Source organism: Panthera onca, chromosome A3, assembly GCF_046562875.1.
Source record: "Panthera onca isolate mPanOnc1 chromosome A3, mPanOnc1 haplotype 2, whole genome shotgun sequence".
NCBI classification, from domain to species: domain Eukaryota; kingdom Metazoa; phylum Chordata; class Mammalia; order Carnivora; family Felidae; genus Panthera; species Panthera onca.
The window spans coordinates 55,490,462-55,514,205 of NC_138341.1; the positions used below are offsets into that span (position 1 = coordinate 55,490,462).

The 23,744-nt window shown below is 34.6% G+C and overlaps 1 protein-coding gene across 4 annotated transcripts; it reads right to left on the bottom strand.

The window, feature by feature from the left end:
- Positions 1-4,198: 4,198 nt before the first annotated feature.
- ETAA1 (ETAA1 activator of ATR kinase) lies at positions 4,199-19,812 on the bottom strand. Of its 4 annotated transcripts, XM_060604371.3 has the most exons (7): positions 18,911-19,812; positions 18,388-18,480; positions 17,633-17,761; positions 17,291-17,367; positions 13,563-13,675; positions 11,277-13,309; positions 4,199-5,584 (listed from the first exon to the last, which is right to left on the bottom strand). In XM_060604371.3, the coding sequence occupies exons 1-7, from the start codon at positions 19,131-19,133 to the stop codon at positions 5,466-5,468; spliced, it is 2,787 nt and encodes a 928-aa protein (XP_060460354.1). In that variant the 5' UTR covers positions 19,134-19,812; the 3' UTR covers positions 4,199-5,465. The 4 variants fall into 4 exon arrangements, with proteins under 4 accessions (XP_060460354.1, XP_060460355.1, XP_060460361.1 ...); XM_060604372.3 differs by lacking the exon at positions 18,388-18,480 and having other exon boundaries at positions 18,911-19,805; XM_060604378.3 differs by lacking the exon at positions 18,388-18,480 and having other exon boundaries at positions 17,633-17,757; positions 18,911-19,020.
- Between the last annotated feature and the right edge of the window lie 3,932 nt (positions 19,813-23,744).

Consider the following 23,744-nt stretch of genomic DNA (forward strand, 5'->3'; position numbering starts at 1 on the left):
AATTATCTTATAAAAGATTTAAATAATTTTAAGAATCTCATACATTAACCCATGTGTTTATCATTTCCAGTGTTCATCATTCTCTTCTGTAAGCCCACATTTTCATTTAATATTTTCTGTCTGCTTGAAGGACATCCTTTAATATTTCTTGTAGTGCCAGTGATGAATTAATTCTTTCAGATTTGGTATGTCTGAAAACAACTTTATCTCATCTTTGCCTCTGAAAGACATTTTGCTGGGTATAGAATTCTAGGTAGACAGGTTTTTTTCCTGTTAGTGTTTTCAAAATGTTTATCCATTGTCTTCTCAGATTGTTTCTAATAAGAATTCTGACATATTCATCTTTGTTCCTTTGTTCTTCTCTTTTTTGACTGCTTCATGATTTTATCACCAGTTATGATATGGTTTGGTAGTTTTCTTCATATCTCTTATGCTTGGAGTTCATTGACTTTCTTCTGTTTGTAGGTTAATAGTTTTCATAAAAGTCTGGAAATTGTTAGGTGATTATGTCTTGTATGCTATCCTCTCTGCCTTCCTCCTTCAGAGACTCAAATTAATCATACATTAGGCTACTTGAAATTGTTCTACAACTCACTGTTCTTTTTTCTCATTTTGAGTAATTCCTATTGATATGTCAAGTTCATTAGTCACTAATCTGCAATGTCTAATTGCCATTAATTCTATCTACTGTACTTTCACCTCAGACATTGTACCTTTCATCTCTAAAAGTTTGTGTTTAGTCTTTTTAGTATCCTCCATGTTTCTACTTAGCTTTTTGAATAAGTGTAACAACTGTGGCTGTTGTAATGTTACCTGTTAATTCTAACATCTGCATCACATCCAGGTTTCTTTGTATGCCTAGTCATCTTTAGAGGGCAGCCACTGTGAATTTTATCTCATAAGTGCTGGGCATTTGGGTTTTTGTTTTTTTTTATAAGTACTTTTGAGCTTTTTTCTAGGATACAGTTATAATATGGGAATGGTTTGATCCTTCTTGACCTTGCTTTTATGATTTGTTGGGTAGGGGGTACCATAGTAGTGCAACCTAGTGCAAAGCATTTCCTATTACTAGGACAAATTACTACCCAGTGACTTGTGGTTGGTGAGAACTGGCATTGTTACTAGACCCTTGTGAGCACTGGATAATGTTTGTTCTCTCTACTCCTTTTGAATATCTCTTTCTTCAGCCTCCATTTCCTCACATGTATGTGCTGATCAGTACTGAGTTTAATAATCTTAAGGGGGATCATCTGCAGATCTCTGGAGTTCAGTCTTCTCTTCTCAGTGGTACTCTATCCTGTGAACTCAAGCTAATTTGGTTTCCCTAGACTCTCAGCTCCACTTTTTCACTCAGTAAGTCTACTGGGCTCTTCCTCAGTTCTGCTTCCTTGCATCATGTCCTGGAAACTCCCTCAAGGCAGTAAGCTGGGAAAATCATAGGGCTCCATTTGTTTGTTTCCTCATCTTCAGGGATTATTTTCCTCATTGTCTGAGGTCAAGTCTTGAAGTCCACTTTTTGATGTAGTTTGCTTATTTCGTTCTTTCAGTAAGACAGGTACATGCAGTTCTCAATATTCCATCTTGGCTGGAAACAGAAGTTATATCTATCTTTTAAGAAATGACCACTTCTTGAGTTTTTGTGTAATATCAGAGAAGAAAATCTAGAATTATCTGAAAACACTATTACTTTTTCCTTTTCCCAACTTTAATCTGTGTGAGTTGGAGTTAACAACAACATGTTGTAACAAATGCAGAATACCACTCTTCTATATAATGTGAATCTAACCAGAAACCTTAACTTTATTACCTGGATCAGGGTTTTACTAGCAGTTTGAGGTATGTCATTTCATCTTAGACTAGGCAATTAAGCTTTCCCCAATAGAATTAAAACCAGAACACCCAGAAGTTACAAAATAGTGAAGTAAAATGAAGACATTTTAAGTAGCTATACATTTTATGTATTTCTCTACTCTTTTGTTTAGAGGTTGAATGAAAAAGGTGATCCCTATGTGGATTCATATAATCAATACCCACCCACATGCTCACATAAAAGTATAGGAGTCATCTGTTACAGCAACTGGGATTGGGAAAAAACTCTCCTGAGCTATATACGATTAAGCTACAGAATTCCTGTGAGTTTTTGGCACATGTGCCTGAAATGTTACAATTCTTTCTTGTATATATAATTTCCATAGACAAATGATTTTTATGAATAGTTTCCATGAATGATAGTATGCTCAATAGTTAAGATCACAATATTTGAAATCAGACTACTTGGGTTCAAACTCCAACTACTTTCTAATTGTGTGACCTTGAGGAAGTCACTTAATATGCATACTTCACTGTCCTTTTTTTATAAAATGGTAGTAAAAGTGTTATTTACATAGTTGTTTTGAGAAGTAAATTAGTTAATGTAAATTTCTTAGAACCATGCATGGTAAATAAAGCATTTGGCAACTTATATAAATTTTGCAATTATGGTTTCTTTTCAACCCTGTTGGCTATTAGTCAATGAACTTTAAATGCACACATATCTGAAATCTACCCCTAGAGGTACTCATTTATGAAGTCTAAGAGAAGGCACAAGTTTGTTGTTTTGTTTTTGAGTCCCACAAGTGATTCTGATCACTACAACCTGGCAAGAACTGAAAATCATAATCAGACTTTAAATTATCACTTACAGTAATCAGTGTTAGGCTAAATTTAAATTGTTTCTTGAAACATTTTCTAATCCTGGATAGCTCAGGGAATCAGATTGCTTCAAGTAGGAAGAGGCAGAATCTGCCATCAGAATATATCTAAATTCATAAAATATTTGATAAGTAACCACTGAGTATCAGTACTGGGTAGACAGAGAGAAGTAAGGTGCCTCTGTTCTCAGGAATGTAAAAGTTAGTGATAACAGAGTAGCATATAAGCACTATTTCCTAAGGTGTGGTACATGCCTGCATACCACTGACTCTTTGTGTAATAAGCAACCCAAGTCTTCCTGGGTTCAGGTTTGCCTATATGCAGCAAGAAAGAGTAGTGACAGATGAACTTTATTCTGTAGTAGACTTTCCTGCAATAATGGCATTATCACTGTCAGCTTTTCTATAGCCAGCCTGAGCAGAACTTGAGCTGGAATAGAGCTGCCAGGCCTACCAATTGCCCTTTCTTTGTGTGGAAACAGATTTCATAGAGATTGGAAAGAGCCAAGCCAGAGAAACTACGCAGCCCTCTGTGTGCTCACTGAAGGGCCACTGACTCCACTATTTCCAACAATAGCTAAGAGAAGAATCAGGATAGGAAAGGAGAATTTGAACAGGAGTAACCCTAGAAAACCAATCATGTTCAGGTTGAAATGTGCTGAGCCATTTACTGTTCCACCTACCAGCCATAAGTACTATAAAGTTTCCTTTTAAAAAGTCATCCCTTTAAGAAAACTATTCAGTAAATGGCAGTATAGGCTGTGTGAAAATATGGCAACACTAGGAAGAAAATACAAAATAAGAAGTTGTAGAAGTATTACCAGGATACATATACACCTGAATAACATATATGACATTACAGGATTGCCCCCATGAAACATCTAAGAAATGTTACCACCATCATCAGAAAGAAATCAATTTCAGTGAGAATGGTCAGGTATGAGTTTCAAAGAAACTGAGATTTATTAGGCTGAGTCTTAAAGAAGGGACAGAATTGGCTAAAGGCATGGGCTATAGAGGAAGCAAATGGCAGGAAGGGAAGAACTTAAACAAAGGAAGAGATATCCAAAGCATAGTAAGAACACAGTGAAGCCACTTTAGAAAAAATAAAGAATCTCAGTTCATCATTTCTTACATAGAAAATTTACCTATATTTATTTAGGGTCTTTATTATATATTTTTGGACAAATAATAAAGGTTACCTAGAATATGTTATTTCACTATATACATGAATATACAATTTTTGAAGTGGTATATCTCTATATAGCAATACCTTAAAATGCATTAATTATATTGATATTATCATATAGCTCTAAGACACCAGAGTAGTGGTGAACATACTAATAAGTGTTTCACATCTATAACTTTCATCAGGTCTCCTAAAGCCATTTAGGATACATAAAGCATTCTTACTGCCCTTATGACTTCCGCTGAGATTTTCAATTCTAGTTTAGAGAATTTTAGACAGGCAAATAGAAACAACAGAGTAATAGAGAAAAACAAATTGGTAAAAGTCAGAAAATTTAATCAAAGGAAAATTTAATAGTTGTAGGAAAACTGAAAAGAGAAAGATTCTCATTTTTATATCATGGAATGATAAAATTCTTTAATACAAGAAACAATGAGATTATTAAACAGACCTTAATGTACTTTTTGTTACTATTTTTTTAGTTTTATACTATGAAATAATTAATGCTCCTACAAACAAGTTATTTTAAATACTGATTAATACTCTGTAGCAATTGGCATAATTGTCTAGGTGTTCATTAGAATGATAGCAATCATTCTAATCACAGAACAGCTTTAACTTGCCTTGTGACTTTCAGAACAGTATCCATTTCTCACCCATACAATAAAGAAGCTGGACCAGATGACATCTAAAGTTTCTGACAATTCTAAATGTTAATATTGCTATATAACTTAGCCAGTCTACTTTCTTTTTTTTCTAAACTTCTTAAATCAGCATTTTCCCTAAAATTAGTGGAAGCTTTCCAAAATGCATCATGTTTTAGAAAATTAAAATTAAAATCTATTTCAGACTAGGAATTGAAAATAGCAATTTCCTTACAAATAAATCGAAGTCCTTTATTTCCCACCAACCACGTTTCTAAGAAAATGGAAGTATTTTTAAGATTCAGAAATCTATAAAACCTTTAAGAAACAGTTACTGAAAGTTAAGACTAAAAAAAAAAAGTCTCTAGAGCCTAGGTGGCTCAGTTGGTTAAATATTCGACTTTGGCTCAGGTAATGATCTTGCAATTTGGGAGTTCAAGCCCCACAGTAGGCTCTGTGCTGACAGCTCAGAGCCTGGAGCTTGCTTCAGACTGTATCTCCCTCTCTCTCTGTCCCTCTCCTGCTCGCACTCTGTCTCTCAAAAATAAACATTAAAAAAATTTTTTTTAAAGTCTCATTTCTTAGTAAGATGAAGCTTTGTATTAGGAAGTTATTACAATAAAAAAATTAGCAAATTACCTATTTTTGGATGATCCACAATATTTGAAAAAATAACTCCTTTATTCTGTATAATTTTATACCATAATTACTAACTTTCCTGAATTTCTAAAACGTATATGCAATTACTTTCACATACCTCTTCAAGGAAAGGTTTCATTAACCACTGCAAACACTGATTTATTAAATAAAATAGAAGTCCATGCTTTATAACTCAGCATTAAATTTCTCACAGAGAAATCAAGAAAGAATATTCCCTATCATAGATAGTTATTAACTGTCTTTGTTAAGTCTTCCAAATAATATTTCATAAAAGAAATCAAGTTAAGTGGGAGCTGCCTTTACAGATGATGCCTGTGCTTTGGCCATTCTTCGAACCAGTGCTTCTTGTCTTTTTCTTTGAATTTCTTCAGGAGAATATTTTTTATTTTTCTCTTCTTCCTCTAAAAATTAAACAAAATATAGATATTACTTTTATAGACTACACAGTCATCTTGAACATGAGTTTTAATTTTTTACTTTTATCATCCAGACTTGCCACATTGGTATAACTATTAAATCACACTAAACTACTAAATACGATATTTGATGTACAGATACAGTGTTCTAGGCCAAAAGAAAATCAAGTACTGATCAATCCGTTCCTATTTTATACACCTTTCACAGTGTGATAAAATTCATTTGATTAAAACTGTACATTTTGACTTCCCAGCATATAATTCTTATGAATAAAATCTAATTTACATAATTGACAAATGAGTATTTTTTAAGAACTAGAATTTTATTTTACTTTTTAATTGTCTTAATGTTTTATTTATTTTTGAGAAAGAGAAAGACAGAGTACGAGAGGGGGACAGCACAGAGCCTGATGCAGGGCTCGAACTTGTGAACCATGAGATCATGACCTGAGCCGAAGTCCAATGCCTAATAACATACTGAGCCACCCAGGTATCCCCAAAACCTGGGATTTTAGATGTAATATATAAACTTCAACAGAAAGGTAGTCAAAATATAATGAATTCAAATACCAACACCTTAAATAGTATACATTTACTATAAGCTGTATCAATATTCATGCTAATTTTTTTTCCTCTAGAGAGCTCTAAGATTTTCATTTTAGCCATTCAGGAAAAAATGTTTTAGAGTGATCCAGTGAAATCTATCATGTCAATAAATATATAATTCACTGTCAGATGTTTTTATTTGGAGGACACATTTTATATAAACATTAGAAAATTATTTCAGGGGCACGTGAGTGGCTCAGTTGGTTGAATGTCCAACTTTGGCTCAAGTTATGATCTCATGGTTCAGTTTGTGAGTTTGAGCCCTGCATAGGGCTCTCTGCTGTCAGTACAGAGCTTGCTTCTGATCCTCTTTCCCCCTTTCTCTGTCTGCCCCTCCCCCAGTCATGCTCACTATCTCTCTTTCTCTCTAGTAAATAAACATTAAAAATATTTTAAAAAGATTATTTCAAAGAGCATTAATATCTGAATGAAAACTTCAATTCGAATGTCTTTTTAATATATAAAAATGTGAAGCATTCTGACATTCCTATGCAGCATATTTTAGTATGCTTTTAGTATACTTTAGGTAAATGTACTATAAAATAAACAATGTGTTTTAAATTAAGTAAATGAAAATAAAATTAAGTTTGATTTTAGTAACATCCAATTCTACCTCTGCCAAAATACTGAGTTCTAATAAAATGAATTTAATTCCAGAGTTAAGTCACTTTGAGCTAAAATATTAGATTATCTATGTAATGCTAATAAGAATCAAACTTTGAAATTAGCAAACATATTTTCTCATTTAAATGATGTTTGAAAATTAAGACCATCATATTTAAGCAACCTTGTATTGGTAAAACTGTTTATGTTGTAAAATCTGTCTCTCATAGAATAACAATCTGTAGTACTGTTGGCAGAGAAATATTATTTACACTAACATCTAGACACAGGTTTAGAATTTGTTCTAAGACATTTCTCTTATTACCTAAGGGAGATTATTTGTCCAAAATAGATTATCTGTCTCCCCTTCCTTTCTTGGTATAATTGGAAATGGGAGAGGGTATTCAGGGTAAGAGAGAAATATTTCATATAAACTCCCTAGATGACTCTGATGACTTATTTCCTAAACTTATTACCTCACAGATTTGTAGCTATTTCTCCCTATAGAAAGATGCTACAAGATACTTTATAATTAGCTTGACTAATCATCTAATATTTTAGTCTCAAAGCTAAGAAATACAAGAAACTCAGAATTCACACATACACAGTTGCATTCAATTGACCACAAGTTTGGAAGGAAAACAGATTAATAATCCACGACAGCAGAAAAGAACATAGCTCCCTAAAACTGGGTTTACAACTAACATGGTGAAATTCTTGGAAAAATAATTTCAAATGATATAAAGTCACACCATGAAAATTTGATTTAGAGAGAGTCACCCTTTTCTCTCATCAGCCCTTCCTTTAGCTCATTCTGCAATAAACATACATGGCAAAGTTTCAAACTATTTCAAGGTACAAAGCAAGAGTGGCTCTTTTTTTTTTTTTTTTTTTTAAATGTTGGTTTATTTTTGAGAGAGAGATACAGACCATGATCAAGGGCAGAGAGAGGAGACACAGATTCTGAAACAGCACACAGCCTGATGCAGGGCTTGAGCCTAAGTCTGACACTCAACCGACTGAGCCACCCAGGCGCCCTAAGAGTGGCTCTTCTTAATCCTTATTATAAGGCAGAAATCAGGAAGAAAAAAAAAAATTCTGTAAAGGGCCAGAAAGTTAATATATTAACCTCTGAAGGTCATATGGTCTCTTGTTGCAACTCTTCAGCTCTGTTATTGTAGCATGAAAACAGCCATGGACAATATAAATGATGTGACTGTGTTCAAACAAAACTTAGTTTATGGACAATGAAATCTGAATTCTATGTAATTTTCAAAGGTCATGAAATATTACTTTTCTCTTGATTTCCTCAACTATTTAAAATGTGAAAAACATCTTAGCATGCTGGCTGCATAAAAACAGGCTCTGGGCTGGATGTGGATGGGCCATGGTTTACCAAACCCTGCCTTAAAACAAGGGTTAAATGGGTTTTGTTTCAAAGATGTTCTCTAGAAAGTAGCTTGCTACAAAACAAAGTAAAATAAAGTGGAAACAATAGAAAATAGAAGATTAATGTTAATTAGAAGATTAGGTACTATCAGTAAACTTAAAAAAATTGATAAGATAAACTGAAAGGCAGATTATCCACTCATAAAATATGCAGATAAGGTAGTAGATAGTTTTGGGAAAACTCAAATATTCCAGAGAGATCTTTAGTACTCTTTAACATAATTATAACTGTATTTACATAATTTCATGTTGAGAGTTTGGTCCAATTAAATACATTTACTTAAATATAAACTTAAATTATTTAAATGATTTATTTAAATAAAAATAAAAATTATAGATTAATGACAATTTTTAAAGTTTCAAAATATCTAGGCTATAATATAGGGAAATATTAATTGTTGGTGTTGATAAGAATATAAATTGATGAAACTTTTTGGGAAGATTTAATGACATCCACTAAACTTCAAAACATTCTTACATCAATTTTTCAGTAATTAACAGATACAATCACAGGAGCATGCAGAAATTTATGTAGAAGTATATTCACTGGAGTATTGTTTGTAATGTAAAAAATGCAACCAAACTGAACTTCCTGTCAATAGAGAGGCAGTTAAATAAATCAAGGTACATCCATATAATGACATACTATACAGTCATTAAAAGGACTGAAGCAAAACTATACATAGAACTGGAAAAGAGGGGTGCCTGGGTGGCTCAGTCAGTTAAGCATCCGACTTCGGCTCAGGTCATGATCTCACGGTACATGGGTTTGAGCCCTGTGTTGGGCTCTGTGCTGACAGCTCAGAGTCTGGAGCCTGCTTCAGATTCTGTGTCTCCTTCTCTGCCCCTTTGCCCTTCACCAAATTGCACTCTGTCTCTCTCTCTCTCTCTCTCAAAAATAAATAAACATTACAAAAAAAAAAACAAAACAAAACTGGAAAAGATAGCTATGTTAAGTGAAGGCAAAAACAAGTTGCCAAATAGTAGGTACATAGCATATAATTCCATCTGATAGATGTATAGGCATACACACACACACGGACATTTTTATATGCACAGAAAATGTTAAATGATGTATTCTAAACTGTTAGCTATGGTTTTCCTGAGGCATGGCTGTGCAAAAAGAGAAACTGAGAATTTAATTTTTCACTTCAAATTAATTTACTCTGCTTTCTTTCTTCTTAAACAACGAGCATATTACTGTTACGAGTAAAAAAAAAAAAAAAAAAGATCACTTAAATAGGAAAGTTGAGCAGTAATGCCAACAAAAGCACCATCTAGAATCTAAACAGAAAACAATGATGTAATGTTAAAAGAAGATAAAATCTCCCTCACCTTATTAGCATTGATCTACATAATAGATAAAAATCCTAATATTAGCCCGAAGTGAGGGAGACTGATTAAAAAACATCTGTAATTACAAGCTAGCATAGTAAATGCTATAACAGAAGTTAAAGCTGGGTATTGGAGAAACCCAGAGAAAGTGAACCTAAATTATTGAGCTGAATAAAAACATACTGTGTTTTAAAGGACAAATGGAAAATGGCCAGGCAGATTTGGTATATGCATGTGGGGGTACTATGTTTCGGTGAAGGAAATAGCATCTGTAAAAATGTAAGGCTGTGAGAAAGAACTGGACATTAAGAAGTACAAGTAGTTATGCCAGATACAGTGCCTTTTAAAAAAGATTATAGTATCAGTGAATAACAGGATTTTCACATTATACTACATGGTATTCATTCAGATACTTACTAAACATCTTCTATGTGGGAGATGCTGTGGTAGGTCTAGGTATTCACAGATAAGACAGACAATAATCAATACTTAATTGCAAACTGTGATAAAAGAAGTAAGAGAGATGATGGAAAATGACAAGGAAAAGACCTATAGATTGTTCAAGGAAGGTCTCTGTGAGAAGGTCATACTTAAACTGAGACCTAAGGATAAAAAAGCACCAACCAAAAGACGGATGGGGGTGGGGAGAAGGGGAGACAAACATCAGGAAGAAATAGTTTTAGTTGGGAACAGCATAGTCAGAGCTCCTGAACTAGGAAAGAAACTATGCTGTTTGAGAACTGAAAGACAGCTAATGTAACTGAAACTTACTTAGTAGGTGAGGTAAAAAAGAAGGTAGGCAGGCAAGGAGTGATAATCCAGGGCCTTGTAGATCAGTGTAAAGTTGGAATATTATTTGAAAGATGATGGCCATCATTGAAGGCTGTGGTTAAGCACAAGAATGCCATGTTTGCCTATTTGATTTTAAAAATTAAAAAATTTTTAAAAATTTGTTTAAAAAATTGTTTTTAAAAAAATTTGTTTTCAAAAAAAATTTGTTTTTAAAAATTAAAAAAAACAGTCTCTACGGTTTGGAGACTAGAGCTGAAAAGAGACAGACAAAAGAACTGCAGGAATCTAGTCAAGAAATGTTAGCTTGGATAAGGGTAGTAGAGGTTGAGTGAGGAAAATGGACAATTTTAAGATGTATTTTTCTGAGATAGAAACAATGCAACTTGATAGAATTGTGGGAGAGGAATCAGAAAAATCAAAGATGACAGGCTGTACTGAGTAAGCAAACTGCAATTCTAACCATCACAGCAAATGTGTTTAATTAGAATGCTCTGAATTTTCAAATATTGCTCACCTCAATGTTCTGCTAAACATAGGAGTATGAATGAAGTTTTAAAACAATGAGATATTTAGTAAACATAATCTCTTGGAAATAGATCTAAAAGTACAATTTCCTAGTAAATAATTCAGAAAACATTCAACAAATATTTATTGAATACCTACTATATGCTAGTCACTGAATTAAAAGCTGGGAAAGAATCTGATGCAGTCTTTTGAAAACATAAATCACCCCTCTTTGTATATTACAGCATAATTATTCCTAAGAGTCACTTTAAGAATTCTAGTTAAATGTCATACTTTTTTAATCTTACATGTTACACAAATTCGATACAACAAATAACTAGGTTAGCTACTTTCCCAGGTGATAATTTTCAAACTACTTTATACATACCTTTTGAAGGCTGTTTCAAAGATTCAGAACGTTTCACCAAACACTGTTGTTGAATAGCCCTCCCACAAAACGAGTGGACAGGAGTTTTATTTTTCTCCAAACCCTGTGTAATTTTGGTATCAGAAATACTTCCTGGTAGACAATTTTGATTAAACTGGGAAAGAATTTGAGAATTTTTCATCTTTGTAAATGTATACTTAGGAAATCTAACTGTTCTGTTAAGGCCACTCTGATCTCCATCTCTTGTGCTCCTATGGGACAGATGCTGAGTACTTAATTTCTTCTTATAAGTAGCAGTTTCTGTATTCCTATAATCTGAACTCACATTCAAACTTGAACTTCCCATAAGAACTGACTGTGGACTTTTCACTTGTATTGGAACATCAGTGTTATTCCAGGAGAAATGCAGATTATTGATATGACAATTTGAGTTCTTGGAGTATATTGTCAAATTTGTTGTAGCACCTAAAAAACTTGGAGAATTTCCACAGATTTCCCTTTTATCCATCTTCACTGGTTTATTTAATTGTGAGCTATTTGTGAAAGATGTGTGCCCTGAAATGCTGCTGAGATTCAAATGTTTTGATTGCACCAACTGACTTTCTTGTTTAGATGTAGTAAATATGTTTTTGGCTCCATGTTTGGAACTATTATTGATCTCAAGTGTACTTTCTGGTATCTTGCTGCCCTTTCTAATGTCTTGTTGCTGAGTTAGTCTTTCAATATCATCACATGCTTGGTATAATAAATCATCATCTACATCATCTGCTTCCCAGGTATTCTCTAATTGATGGCATGCTTTAACAATTTCATTGGCAAATGATGGATCATTCCAGTCATCAAAGAAAGAACCTAACTTTGATGCATTAGTCTGATTTGTATTATAAACACTGGTTTCATTGCCCAAAGTTGCAGAGCCAAAAGGATTTATATTAGCAGGTGCTTTAAAAGACTGATTAAAAATGGACTTATTTTCTTGTTCATTAGAATATCCTGTGTTCAAAGTAGACTTTTCAAAAGTATTTACGTTAGAAGTAAATTTAGTATGCATATCTTTTACTTTTGTCAGATTAGATGCAACTGAACAGTCTTGAACAATTTTATTGAAAGATTTCTCAAGTTTCATTATATATCCACTGGATGGCAATTTGTTTGGTTCATCATTTGGATTTAGTGAAAAACTGTATTTTCCAGAATCTATTAATTCCTTGTTATGTGTCTTTGAAGGGAGATCTTGTACAATTTTTGAATCCCTTAACCTGGCACCTAGGCTTGTATTCATTCTTGACTTATGTTTATCACACTTATTGTTAAAGTTACAAATACTCTTTTGATCAGCAACCTGGGCTGTTTTAGGAGCTGGGGAAAGTTCATACATTTTGACGTTTTGCATAACAAAAGGTTCATTATTTAGTAAGTTTTCCCAATCATCCTCAAAATCACTGGTAGGAAATGCATCAAGGTGTTTATTAAAAGCTTCTGGCTTCTCAGTGTAGGAAGTCACACATGGATTTGTCATTCCAAGAGTATCTACTTGACAAGAAAGTGATCCTGGGGTTTTATCTGGCAGTTTTTCAGTGACCAGAGTTTCATTAGTAATGATTTTCTCCTTTTTCAAAGCGCTTTTCTTTCCAAAGGTAGTATTACTTGTGTTCAAAAAAGCATCTGACAGATCTTGGCTGAACTGTCCACTACATTTCTGAGTAGAGCCATCAAAAATGGCATTAAAGGCTGCTTCAGCATTTTGGTCAAATGGCTTCTGACTGCTATTTTGATCATTTATCTCAGACATTTTGGTGTTTTCTTCCATTGGGTTCTTCATTATAGCATTATCTATTTCTGGAACTATATCATGTAATAACTGCATCTGTACATTATCTGTATAATTACTGAAAGTCTCTGCTTCTGAAATTGTCTGGATAAAATCATGATTTCTCTTCTTTTGCTCTTGAATCACATCTAGCTCTTCCATATTTTTATCAAATTGCTTAGCCAATTTCATAAGTTCTTCCTCTTGATTTTGTGTTTTCAACCTATTAAACATTTAAAAAGTCATAATTAAGAAAGCTTCTAAGAGTCATTATAAATATTCAGTTGTTATCAAACATATTTTAATATATTAAAACTCAAAATTTCAACACAATTATTTTAAGTCTAAAGTTTTACATGTCAAAACTGAAAAAAGTAATTTATAAATATTTTAATAGATTTACAAAATCAAAGCAGAGTATTATTAAATATATTTACTCCACTGAATGTCAGAAAAGCTGAAAAGTTTGAACTTACTTTGTGCAGCTGATTTTTGCTCTTGATTTGCCTTTTGCTACACTAGGAGTACAAGGAATAGCAGAAGCACCAATCCACATGCCTAGCATGGAGTTTGTTGTTGGTTTTTCATCCTTTGGCAGAAGGGAAAAGAGATATGTTTACAAAGGAAGGAAAGAAGGGAAGGAGGGGGAGGGAGAGGGAGGGAAAAGGAGGGAGAGGGAAAGGGAGAGAAAGAAAAGAAAGAAAGGGAAAGGAAGGAAGAAAAAAAGAAAAGAAAAAGAAAGGGAAAGGAAGGAAGAAAAGAAAAAAGAAAAGAGAAAGAAAGAAAGAAAGAAAGAAAGAAAGAAAGAAAGAAAGAAACTAACTACATTGAATCATCTTCCTAAAGCAATAAACTGTGGTAAGGTGATAGTTTACTAAACAAGCACAGAACAATGAGAAGTTGGAGGATGGCAATAACAAGTTGCAAGAAGTGATCCATTTATGTTTCAGGAAATGAAAATATTCAGAATTTGTATTTCCTTATTTTCAAAAAAAAATTAAGTTCTAAGAATTTAACAAGTGCATATTTAATGGCAAAGGCATAGTTATTATCAAAAGAAAACTGACTTCCTAAGAATAGAGATTCATATGGAATTCTTTCTATATCACCTGATTCTCCATATTTTCACTATCCCCATCATAATCTTTATCTAAAGTTGGACAATCCATGTTGACCTGAATTGGGAACACTTAGAATTCAGGTCAACAGGACTGCACTAACTCACAAATGAGTTAGAAAGTGCAAGGTTAGAACTAATGCTAAGAATAAGGTAGGAATAAGAACAAAAATAAGTAGAGAAAGGAGAAAGAGAAGTTTGACCACTATGATGGATAGGAAAAAGCCATTTTAATCCTGGATATTTTTGCTATGTCTTTCAGTCATCTGATCAAGCAAAAAATTAGAAAATGAGTTTATTCATTAGTTACAAACCAAACCAACAAATCAAATAGGTTAACCATTTTCTACTCTATTTTTGTACTTAGAATGAACACAGTACTCAGAATGAACATAATATCACACAAGGTAAAAATAATCTTATCACTAGATTATAGGATACTTGAAGGCATGGAATGATCTTATGATTATTATAGTTCAGCATCTAACAAAATGCTAGGCATAAAGAATATATCAGTTTACATTTATTTGCTAGGTTTAGGTGAAAAGATCCCTACAACTTGATACTTTAAAATCCTCAATCAACAAGCAGTTTAGCAGTTTTGTTAGATGTCCACTTGAACCTAGTAGATTTTAGTTTCACAAAATACTCCAGTAAATCAGTAAGTTTACTTTTAGACTCTATATATTTCCACTTTTGCTTCAACAACCTTGAATTTAGGGAAAATAACATTCTTAATGATTTAATTATGGGCACTTTGTCCATTTACCAAGTATTTTAAAATTAATTGACTTTTTTAGAGAATAAAGGTAGGACAGCTTTATATGTCCAATTTTATGTATACAAGGGCCCTTGTATGTTTTTATATTAATTATATTTTTAAAATGTCTTTAATAATAATTGCATAATTCATTGATTTCCAACTACAATCCAGGTGCTATAAGGTATCTGAACATATTACTTCATTTACTCCTATATACAGTGTGTAGTTGTATAAAAATGATGAAAAAATATACATCTTCAAACAAACACCATATGAAAAGTATCCCTGAAGAAAGTGAAATGATTGTCCACTGAATATGGAAGTGCATATTTTAAAAAAATGTCACCTCTGAAAATACCAAGGTGACTTAAATAACTATTTGAGGGGGTAACTCACCTAAAAATAAAAAGCATGACTATGTCATTATGTGAACATGTCAGTCTTTTTAAAAGACCTTGATACTACCAAATATCTATAGCCTTTAAAAGTGCTTAGTTGAAAAAAGTAACATTTAAAAGCAACTAATTTCACTGTATTTTTTCTTATATACAAGTTACGACTTGCATATTGTTGCCACTTCTTTATGTGAGCTATTACTTCCAGCCCACTTAGGTAAAGGGTCCAGTAATTTACTCAACTACCTTTTTATCACAATTTAAGCTGACCAGCCCAAACACATTTTATATGCTTCTTTCATGTGAAACCCACAACTAATGAAGATCTATTGTTAACTTATGAAGTAAATAGTATCGTGGCATAAAAGCTATTTAACTACTGAACCATATGTAAAATGAATTTCTATGACATGCCAAACATGGAATGCAGAGCTAGTAGCAACATAGTTGTTTTGACTGTGCTAACTGTAATTTCAGATGTTTTATAGCCACTAAAGAAAACTTTATTTCCTGTCTCCTTCACCTGGATGACGGTGATTCCTTGTAACCACAGTTTGGGCCAGTGCCATCTATTGTTTACCATAAACAATAAACCCTTGATAAGGGTATGTCAAGGAAAAAATCCCAAACTAAAATGTTTTCTAGACTTAAATATTGTTAAATAAGAAAAAGAGAGAGAAGAGGATCAAAACGGAGGTTGACTTAAACTTTATATTTCTTTCTTTTTTTTCTTTTTAAAGTTTATTTACTTTGAGAAAGAGAGATAAAGCGTGAGCAGGGCAGGGGCAGAGAGAGGGAGAGAGAACCCAAGCAGACTCCATGCAGTCAGCAGAACGCCATGCAGGGCTTGATCCCATAAGCACAAGATCATGACCTGAGCCAAAACTAAGAATCAGAAGCTTAGCTTAACCAACTGAGCCACCCAGACGCCCCTAAACTTGTATTTCTATTTCATTCAAGCAGTACAGGAACTGAAACAAAGAGAAAGAAACTTTTGAAGATGATTCTATGATAGCAAATAACTATCATAAACTATAACACAACCTTACATTTATAGTGCTCTTTAGTTTACAAAGAATTTTTAACTAATTTATTCCTCCTAATAGTCCAATGGAGAGGGCAAGACAAGTACTAATTCTAGTTTATATCTGAATGAAGTTCTGAGAACTTAAGTGATTTGCATATGGTCACTCAGTTTAGGAGGTGGACTCAGAACTGACTCCAAATCTAGTGTTCTTTCCACTTTTATGAATGTTGCTCAATGATCTTATTAGTCCACAAGTATTAAGAAGAGCAATTTTAATGGGGAAAAAGTAGGCTGTAGACCGTAAACAAATACCACTCACAAAAAACTTAAAAGTTTAAATTTTTATTTTTTGATTCTATTATTTTAGTAACTTTAAAAATGAGGCCATATATGGTTGAACAACATTAAAATAAGCACAGGGGCACCTGGGTGGCTCAGTCGGTTGGGTGTCTGACTTCAGGTCATGATATCACGGTTTGTGAGTTCAAGCCCCGCATCAGGCTCTGTGCTGACAGCTCAGAGCCTGGAGCCTGTTTCAGATTCTGTGTCTCCCTCTCTCTCTGCCCCTCCCCCACTCACACTCTGACTCTCTCTCAAAATTGAATAAAAGTTAAAAAAAAAAATTATAAAAAAAATAAACGCAAAGCTCTAGTCGAATTTCATCACTAAAAAAATTAAAGTAAGATACATTCTTAGGAAAATATATATTACCAATTATACATTATGTCCCTTTTTTCAAAACCTACATTTCAGTAGTAGAAAAGGTAAAAGTAACCTTTAACTGCTCTATTTTCAGAAGAACTGTAAAAGACCAAATTTTTCTCATCCAAGTGAACTATATGTGGGCCTAGTAGCATAATTTTCACGGTTTTTAAATAAACTACAAACCTAGTGATATTTACCTGAGGAGCAATACGATTAACAATATGTGAGATTTCATCACTATCAGTAGTGTAAATCTGTTTTCTTCTTCCTTTACCTAAAGAAACAAAAACATTTCTATAAACTGTAAACAAAAAACTTAATTTTTAAAAACAGCAGTCACTTCTTAGAAAATTTTAATTAGCATGGCTTAGATCACTGTGCACTGACATCACAAGCATATCATAACAATCACGGAAGATTCTCAAAAAACTTCTGTTGTATAAAATTTCCTGCTACTACCTGACTGAAATTCTATAGTTAAATCCTAATCATTTACCAAATATTTACCCAGATAAAAATGCTAATTAATAATAAATTACCTAACTGTTTTGTCATTGGAGAATTTTGATCCCAAAAGATATCATTCTGTCCATCTGGATCATTAGGAGAACTGAAGGTAGATGACAATAAATCCATTTTCAGCACTCTCTTTGGTGTTTCATACCTTTCTAAGTAAAATAAGATTAAAAAACAATTGTTGCATTGCAAAGCATCACTTTACTTCATAATACCCCAATGTCAAATATCCCTTAGATTACTTTTTATGGTACAATTATAAAATTTTCTCCCTGAGATATTACTCTAACCACAACTGAAATATTTCACATAAAAATCCTTGTAATACTTGACAAATTTGACATTGTAAATAGCAAGTATTTTAAGATAGACTAGTAGCTCTATGAATGTGTAACAGTGTATGATCTAATCGCTTCATTCATTACCACTGGAACTTGGGAGGCTTTGGGAACCACCTATAATTTATAGATATATTTCAAAAACCAAACGGCTCCCAGCAGTAAAAGTCTGTTTAGCCCTCTTTCATCAACTCTATCCTACTTACACCAATTACTTTAAAAAGCTTTAACGACCCATTTCTTGGTTAGTTTTGTCTAGTTACACTTTTACATTTCTACAAAGAAATGCTGTTCTTTCCAAAACTGCTTTATGAGAGTAAACTAAAGACAAGGTAACAAAAGCCGACTTTTAAGAACACACTGTAAGAGCATTTGTTGGAAGTGCAGTGCCTACCAGGATTTATTAGAAATCCTTAAAAAATGGAACACCAACAACTGACCAGAATATTCGGGGGCCCTTAGTTTCCTACTTTGAGGGCCAGCATACACAGGAACTTCCGGCTTATTCGTAATGAGGTGAGACATCACCAAAGCTTTGAGGAAAGAGATAGATACGGCTTTTCATATGACCCCTCCACTTAAGCAAGTCAGGGCAAAAGTTTAAGTGGGGAGGGGAATAAGTCTCCTGGGAGCAAGGTGAAGGCAGCAAGTCTATCCGATAGCTCTCCTCACTCTGCCACTGCTGACTGGAGGAGCAGCCTAGAAATAGCCGCCCTTCCTCAAACAGGTAAATCACAGGACCTATTTCTGTAGCGGCGGCAAGGGAGTGGTCAAACCGAACGGGGCAGAGCTCAAACTCGGGGGTAGTGGCGTCGTGTTCCTTTCGGATTCACGAGGGGAGAAGCCCAGAGAAAGTAAACACTTCAGACTCCACCCCCACCCGCACCCCAGGTTTCTCCTTGGCAAGCGGGCTGTGGGGCTGCAGCGCACAAGCCCGGAGAGGCCGCGTTGCCGACGTCTCACCCTCGGGGTTACTTTTACTGCACGAAGCGGCTGCTGGAGGCTGCTCTTGTTGTGGCACGGGCCGGGGAGACCTCTCTCCGGCCCTGCGGAGCCCTGAGCCGCGGGCCGACCTCAGCCGCCTCTTCCCTGGCTCGACCACCGAGCTGCATTCCTCAGCCGCCGCCGCTTTGGGCGGCGTGCTCTTCAGGCCAGGGCTGTCCCCATGTTTCCTTCGCCGACTCATTGCCTATAACCCCCCTCCGCCAGCCGCTCCTCCTTTCACATTTTGTAACGGGAGGAGTAAAGCAATGAAACTACAAGCGGGTCTCCGCGCCAACGGCCGCCGCCATTTTGGCCGATGGGGCGCTCGTAAGAGGCGGCCGCTGATTGGCTGCGTCCGGGCGCGGGGTGGAGCGGTCAGGGTGCCAGGGCTGGGCGCTTCCGCAGCCCGCCTCCAAGACCGCTAGGCTCTGCTAGGTCTCCTGGGATTGGAAGTGATTGTAAAAGGGGCAGTGATCTGGTCGCAGTGTGAGCGCCTGTGAGGTGGAAAGGAAATGGAGTGTACTGGCATCTCTTTACTGAATTGACGACAGGAATTACACATTACTCAGATTTAGATTATTGTGGGTTTTATTATTTTAAAGAAGAGGTAATTAGGAAGGAAAAATTAAGCTATTTTTTCATAGGTGATATGTGCTTAGAAAAATCCAAAAACTGGGGTGTCTGGGTGGCTCAGTCGGTTAAGCATCTGGCTTGGGCTCAGGTCATGATCTTTGGGTCTGTAAGTTCGAGCCCCTTGCCGGTCTCTGTGCTGACAGCTGAGAGCTTGGAGCCTACTTCAGCTTGTCTCCCTCGCTCTCTGCCCCTCTGCCGCTCATGCTCTCTCTCTGTCTCTCAAAAATAAATAAACGTTAAAAAAGAAAGAAAAATCCAAAAACTGTAGGAAAATTATTAAATTTGTAAATTAATGTAACGGAATTGCAGGTACGAAGTAAATATTCAAAGATCGGTTATGATTGAATATATTGGGAACAAGCATAACATTGATTTTTAAAGAACTGTGATTTCTAATAGCATACAAAATATCAAATAACTAAAAATAAATTTAACCAAAATTGCAACACCCCTACAGAGAATTATGAAATATTTTTGAAAGAAATTGATGACCTAACTACAGTTGACCCTTGAGTATGACAAATGTTAGGGGTGCTGACCCCTGCACAGTTGAAAATTTACTGTAACATTTGGTTCCTCCCAAACTTGTATCAGCCTGCTGTTGATTAGACGCCTTTCAATAACATGAAGCTGATTAACACATATTTTGTATGTTATTTGTATTATGTACTGTATTACAATAAAGTAAGATGTAGAAAAGAAAGCAGTATTAAGAAAATGGTAAGGAAAATACATTATAGTATTGTCTTTATAAAAAAACAAAAACAAAAAACTATATGAGTGGACCTGCACAGTTCAAACCCATGTTGTTCAAGGGTCAACTATGAATGGAGGATTACACCATATTCATGGATTGTGAGAGTCAATATTGTTATGTCAGTTCTTCCCAAATTGATTCTATGCAAATCCATTCAAAATTGCTGTGGGTGTATGTGTGTAGGTTTGTGGATATGGGTGTGTGTGAGTGTGTAATATGACAAGTTTATTTTAAAATGTATGGAAATGCAAAGCACCAAAAATACCCAAGAAACTTAAAAAAAAAAAAAATCCAAGAAATTCTTGAAGGTCCCTTGAAGATTAATAAAGTTGGATATGTACCCTGTATCAAGACCTATAAAGTTATGGTAATTAAGACATTGTGGCAATGGTGAAAGGAGAGGCAAACATGAAAGAAACAGGATAGATGGCTCAGAAACAGACCTTTACATAAATGGACACTAGATTTAAGACAAAGATGACACTTCCAAGCAGTGGGACGAGGACTTTTTGATAATAAATAGTGCTTGGGTGATTTGATATTCACTTGGGGGAAAGAAAAGAAACTTAGCCTCTACCTCAAACCATACTCCAAATCATGTGCAAGGTGATTATATATTTAATTGTAGAAGATAAAATAATTAGTGTTCTAGGAGATGATATAAATTGTCTTAATGACAGGAATGATCTTTAAATTAAAGAAAAATGTCACCAATTATAAAGGAAATATATATGTATAATTTTGATTACATTAAATTGATAACTGGAGAACTTCGGTCTATCGGAAGACAACATTAGGGAATGAAAGGCAAGGCACAGATTGGAAGAAGATATTTACCAGATGCCAAATTAGGGCCCATATGTAAAATATATGAAGAACTGATATAAATCACTGAGAAAATGATTGACCACCAAGAAGAAAAACACGTCAGATACTTTAGCCTGCTCTCCCAAAGAAAATCTCAGTGATCAACAAACTTGTATAAAGGTGCTCAACCTCATTTGTAATGAGGAAAATGAAAAATTAAAACCCTAACATTATATTCCTCAACACCCATCAGAATGGTTAAAATCAAGAAAACTGTCAATAGTGGTGGCGTCAAGGAAGGGAACCAGAGAAGAGACTATAGCACTAGCCAACGCCTTGATTGCAGCCTGTGCAGGACCCAGAGCCTGTGGACCCAACCAGTGGGAACTGTCACGTACTGCTGGAGACAGTATTTTGGTACAACAACTTTGGAAAACAGTTTGTGGTCTAGAAATCCCACTCCTAGAAATATAACCAATGGGAATACATGGACTGTGCATCAAGATACATTTTAGAAAAGTGTTTTTAGCAGTAAAATTTCAAAATTACCTCATACTGGAAGCCAACCAAATGCCCTTCAAGAGTACAGTGGGTAAATATATTGAGCTATATTTGCTCAACAAAATGGTGCACAGCAACTCAAAAGAAGAATTACAACGCCTTGCAACAATGTGGAAAATCTCATAAAGTTGAGCAAAAGAGGCCAAACTCCCAGGCTCTTCCTTCCCAAGAATACTATATAATTCTATTTACACAAATGTAAATAGGTAAGGTATTATTAGGGATGTAAGTTTATGTGTTAAAATTATAAAGAGCAATCAAGGAAGCGATTACCATGAAAGTCCGGATAAAGGTTACTTTGGGGAGGGGAGAAGGGACGAGGATCAGAAGAGAATGGGGGCATGGATGATCTGGTGTGTTGGCTTTGTTGTCTTATTCTAATTGTGATTTTGTGATAATTTATTGAGCTGAATATGTTGTTCTGTGTACTCTTGTGTATATATGTTATCAATAAAAATATTTTCTAAAACTTAATGTGAGGAAAAAATCTTTGTTTCCACCCGGGAACTGAAATGCATTTCTTCTTTGTAATTTACTCTCTTTTCATTCTTCAGTTTGACTGACAGAAATCCTAGAACTAAATCTGAGGTTCAGTTCTAGCAATTACATAAACCATTGTGACCAAGTATTTCCATTCTTTTTCCTCAGTCCTTGACACTCTACTAACATTTTCCTTGCCATGATTGTTTTTAATATCCATATTTTAAAACCATTATTTAGTTTTATGTATTTATACCTGGATATGACTGCTTGGAAGGTTACATCTCTTAAAATTCACATTAACTTGAAACTCCAATTGTTTAAATTAGTAGGAATAGTGATTTCTCTTGGGAATCTCTCCTACCTACCTATCAACTGGCCAAGAATCCCAGAAGCAGAAAAAAAAAAAAAGTTCATGTTCGTACAACACTTAATTAAATAGATGGGATCATAACTATCTAAAAAACTTGATTTATCAGAAAAATATCCAACTCACACTTAGAAAATAATTAAAAGAGTTTGAAGAATTTAATATTGCCTATAGGAGTAATAACCATGTGGTAATCCTTTAAAGCATATTAATACTGCAAATAGAATAACAATGAATAATTGCCCATAACTGTCCAAATTCTATTGTGCCCAAGTAACCCTTGTAAAAAGAAACAACTGGAGCCCGAAAAACAGACATGTGTTGTTGCCTTAGCATGCCCAAGATGGCTGTGATTGTAGTCATTATGTGGTAGGAAGCTCTCATAAGTTTTAGCTTGGAAGTTACTTAATTCACACAATCTGTTACAGTTCTAAATGTAGTTCAAATTAAATGTACTTCCTAAATATAGCTCTTGAAATAAGTACAGTACAATTAACGACTTGATAAAAAGGTTTTAAAAAATAAAAGATAACTCTCCTAGACGTTTGAATGCAATGATTAAACATGCCCAAACTTAGCATTTCGAGGCATTTGAATATGATGCACATATAAGTAAGGTTGAATACAACTAAAAACTTTTTAATAAACCAAAGTTGAACTCTTAACTTGTTTACTTGCAGGAATTATCCATAAGCTTGGCAGTGATTATTAAACAAAAAATAAGAGTCTACGTGGAGTAATTGCCTTGTCACTTATATCACAATGATAACTATCTGCTGGATGGATGGCTAATTGTGAGAAGTCTTTGCATCAAGAAAAAAAAATAATAAAAATCATAATGTGCTATTATGTAGCACAGTGTGTGTGTAGAGCCCTACCCCAGCTCAGAAAATATCAGATACAACTGGAAGAATCTGAACAGACAACAAAATGAGTAGAGAATTTTCTTTACATTCTAGTTGCTATCTTTCTAAAATATACCCCCAAATGAGCCTGGGTACATATGGGGCTTATTTTTCCTCACTCCTGACCTACTAGCAATTGTAATTAAAATCACCTACCATGCCCATCCTTCTTCTGAGGGAACTGCTTCATCAAGAGCTTCTGCTGCATTTAGTTCCACCAGGTGGTCCCCATCAGGTAAAACTGACCCGACTAGAGTGGGCACTTGATTTTGGGAACGAATCCGTAGGCTGGCTCTCCAC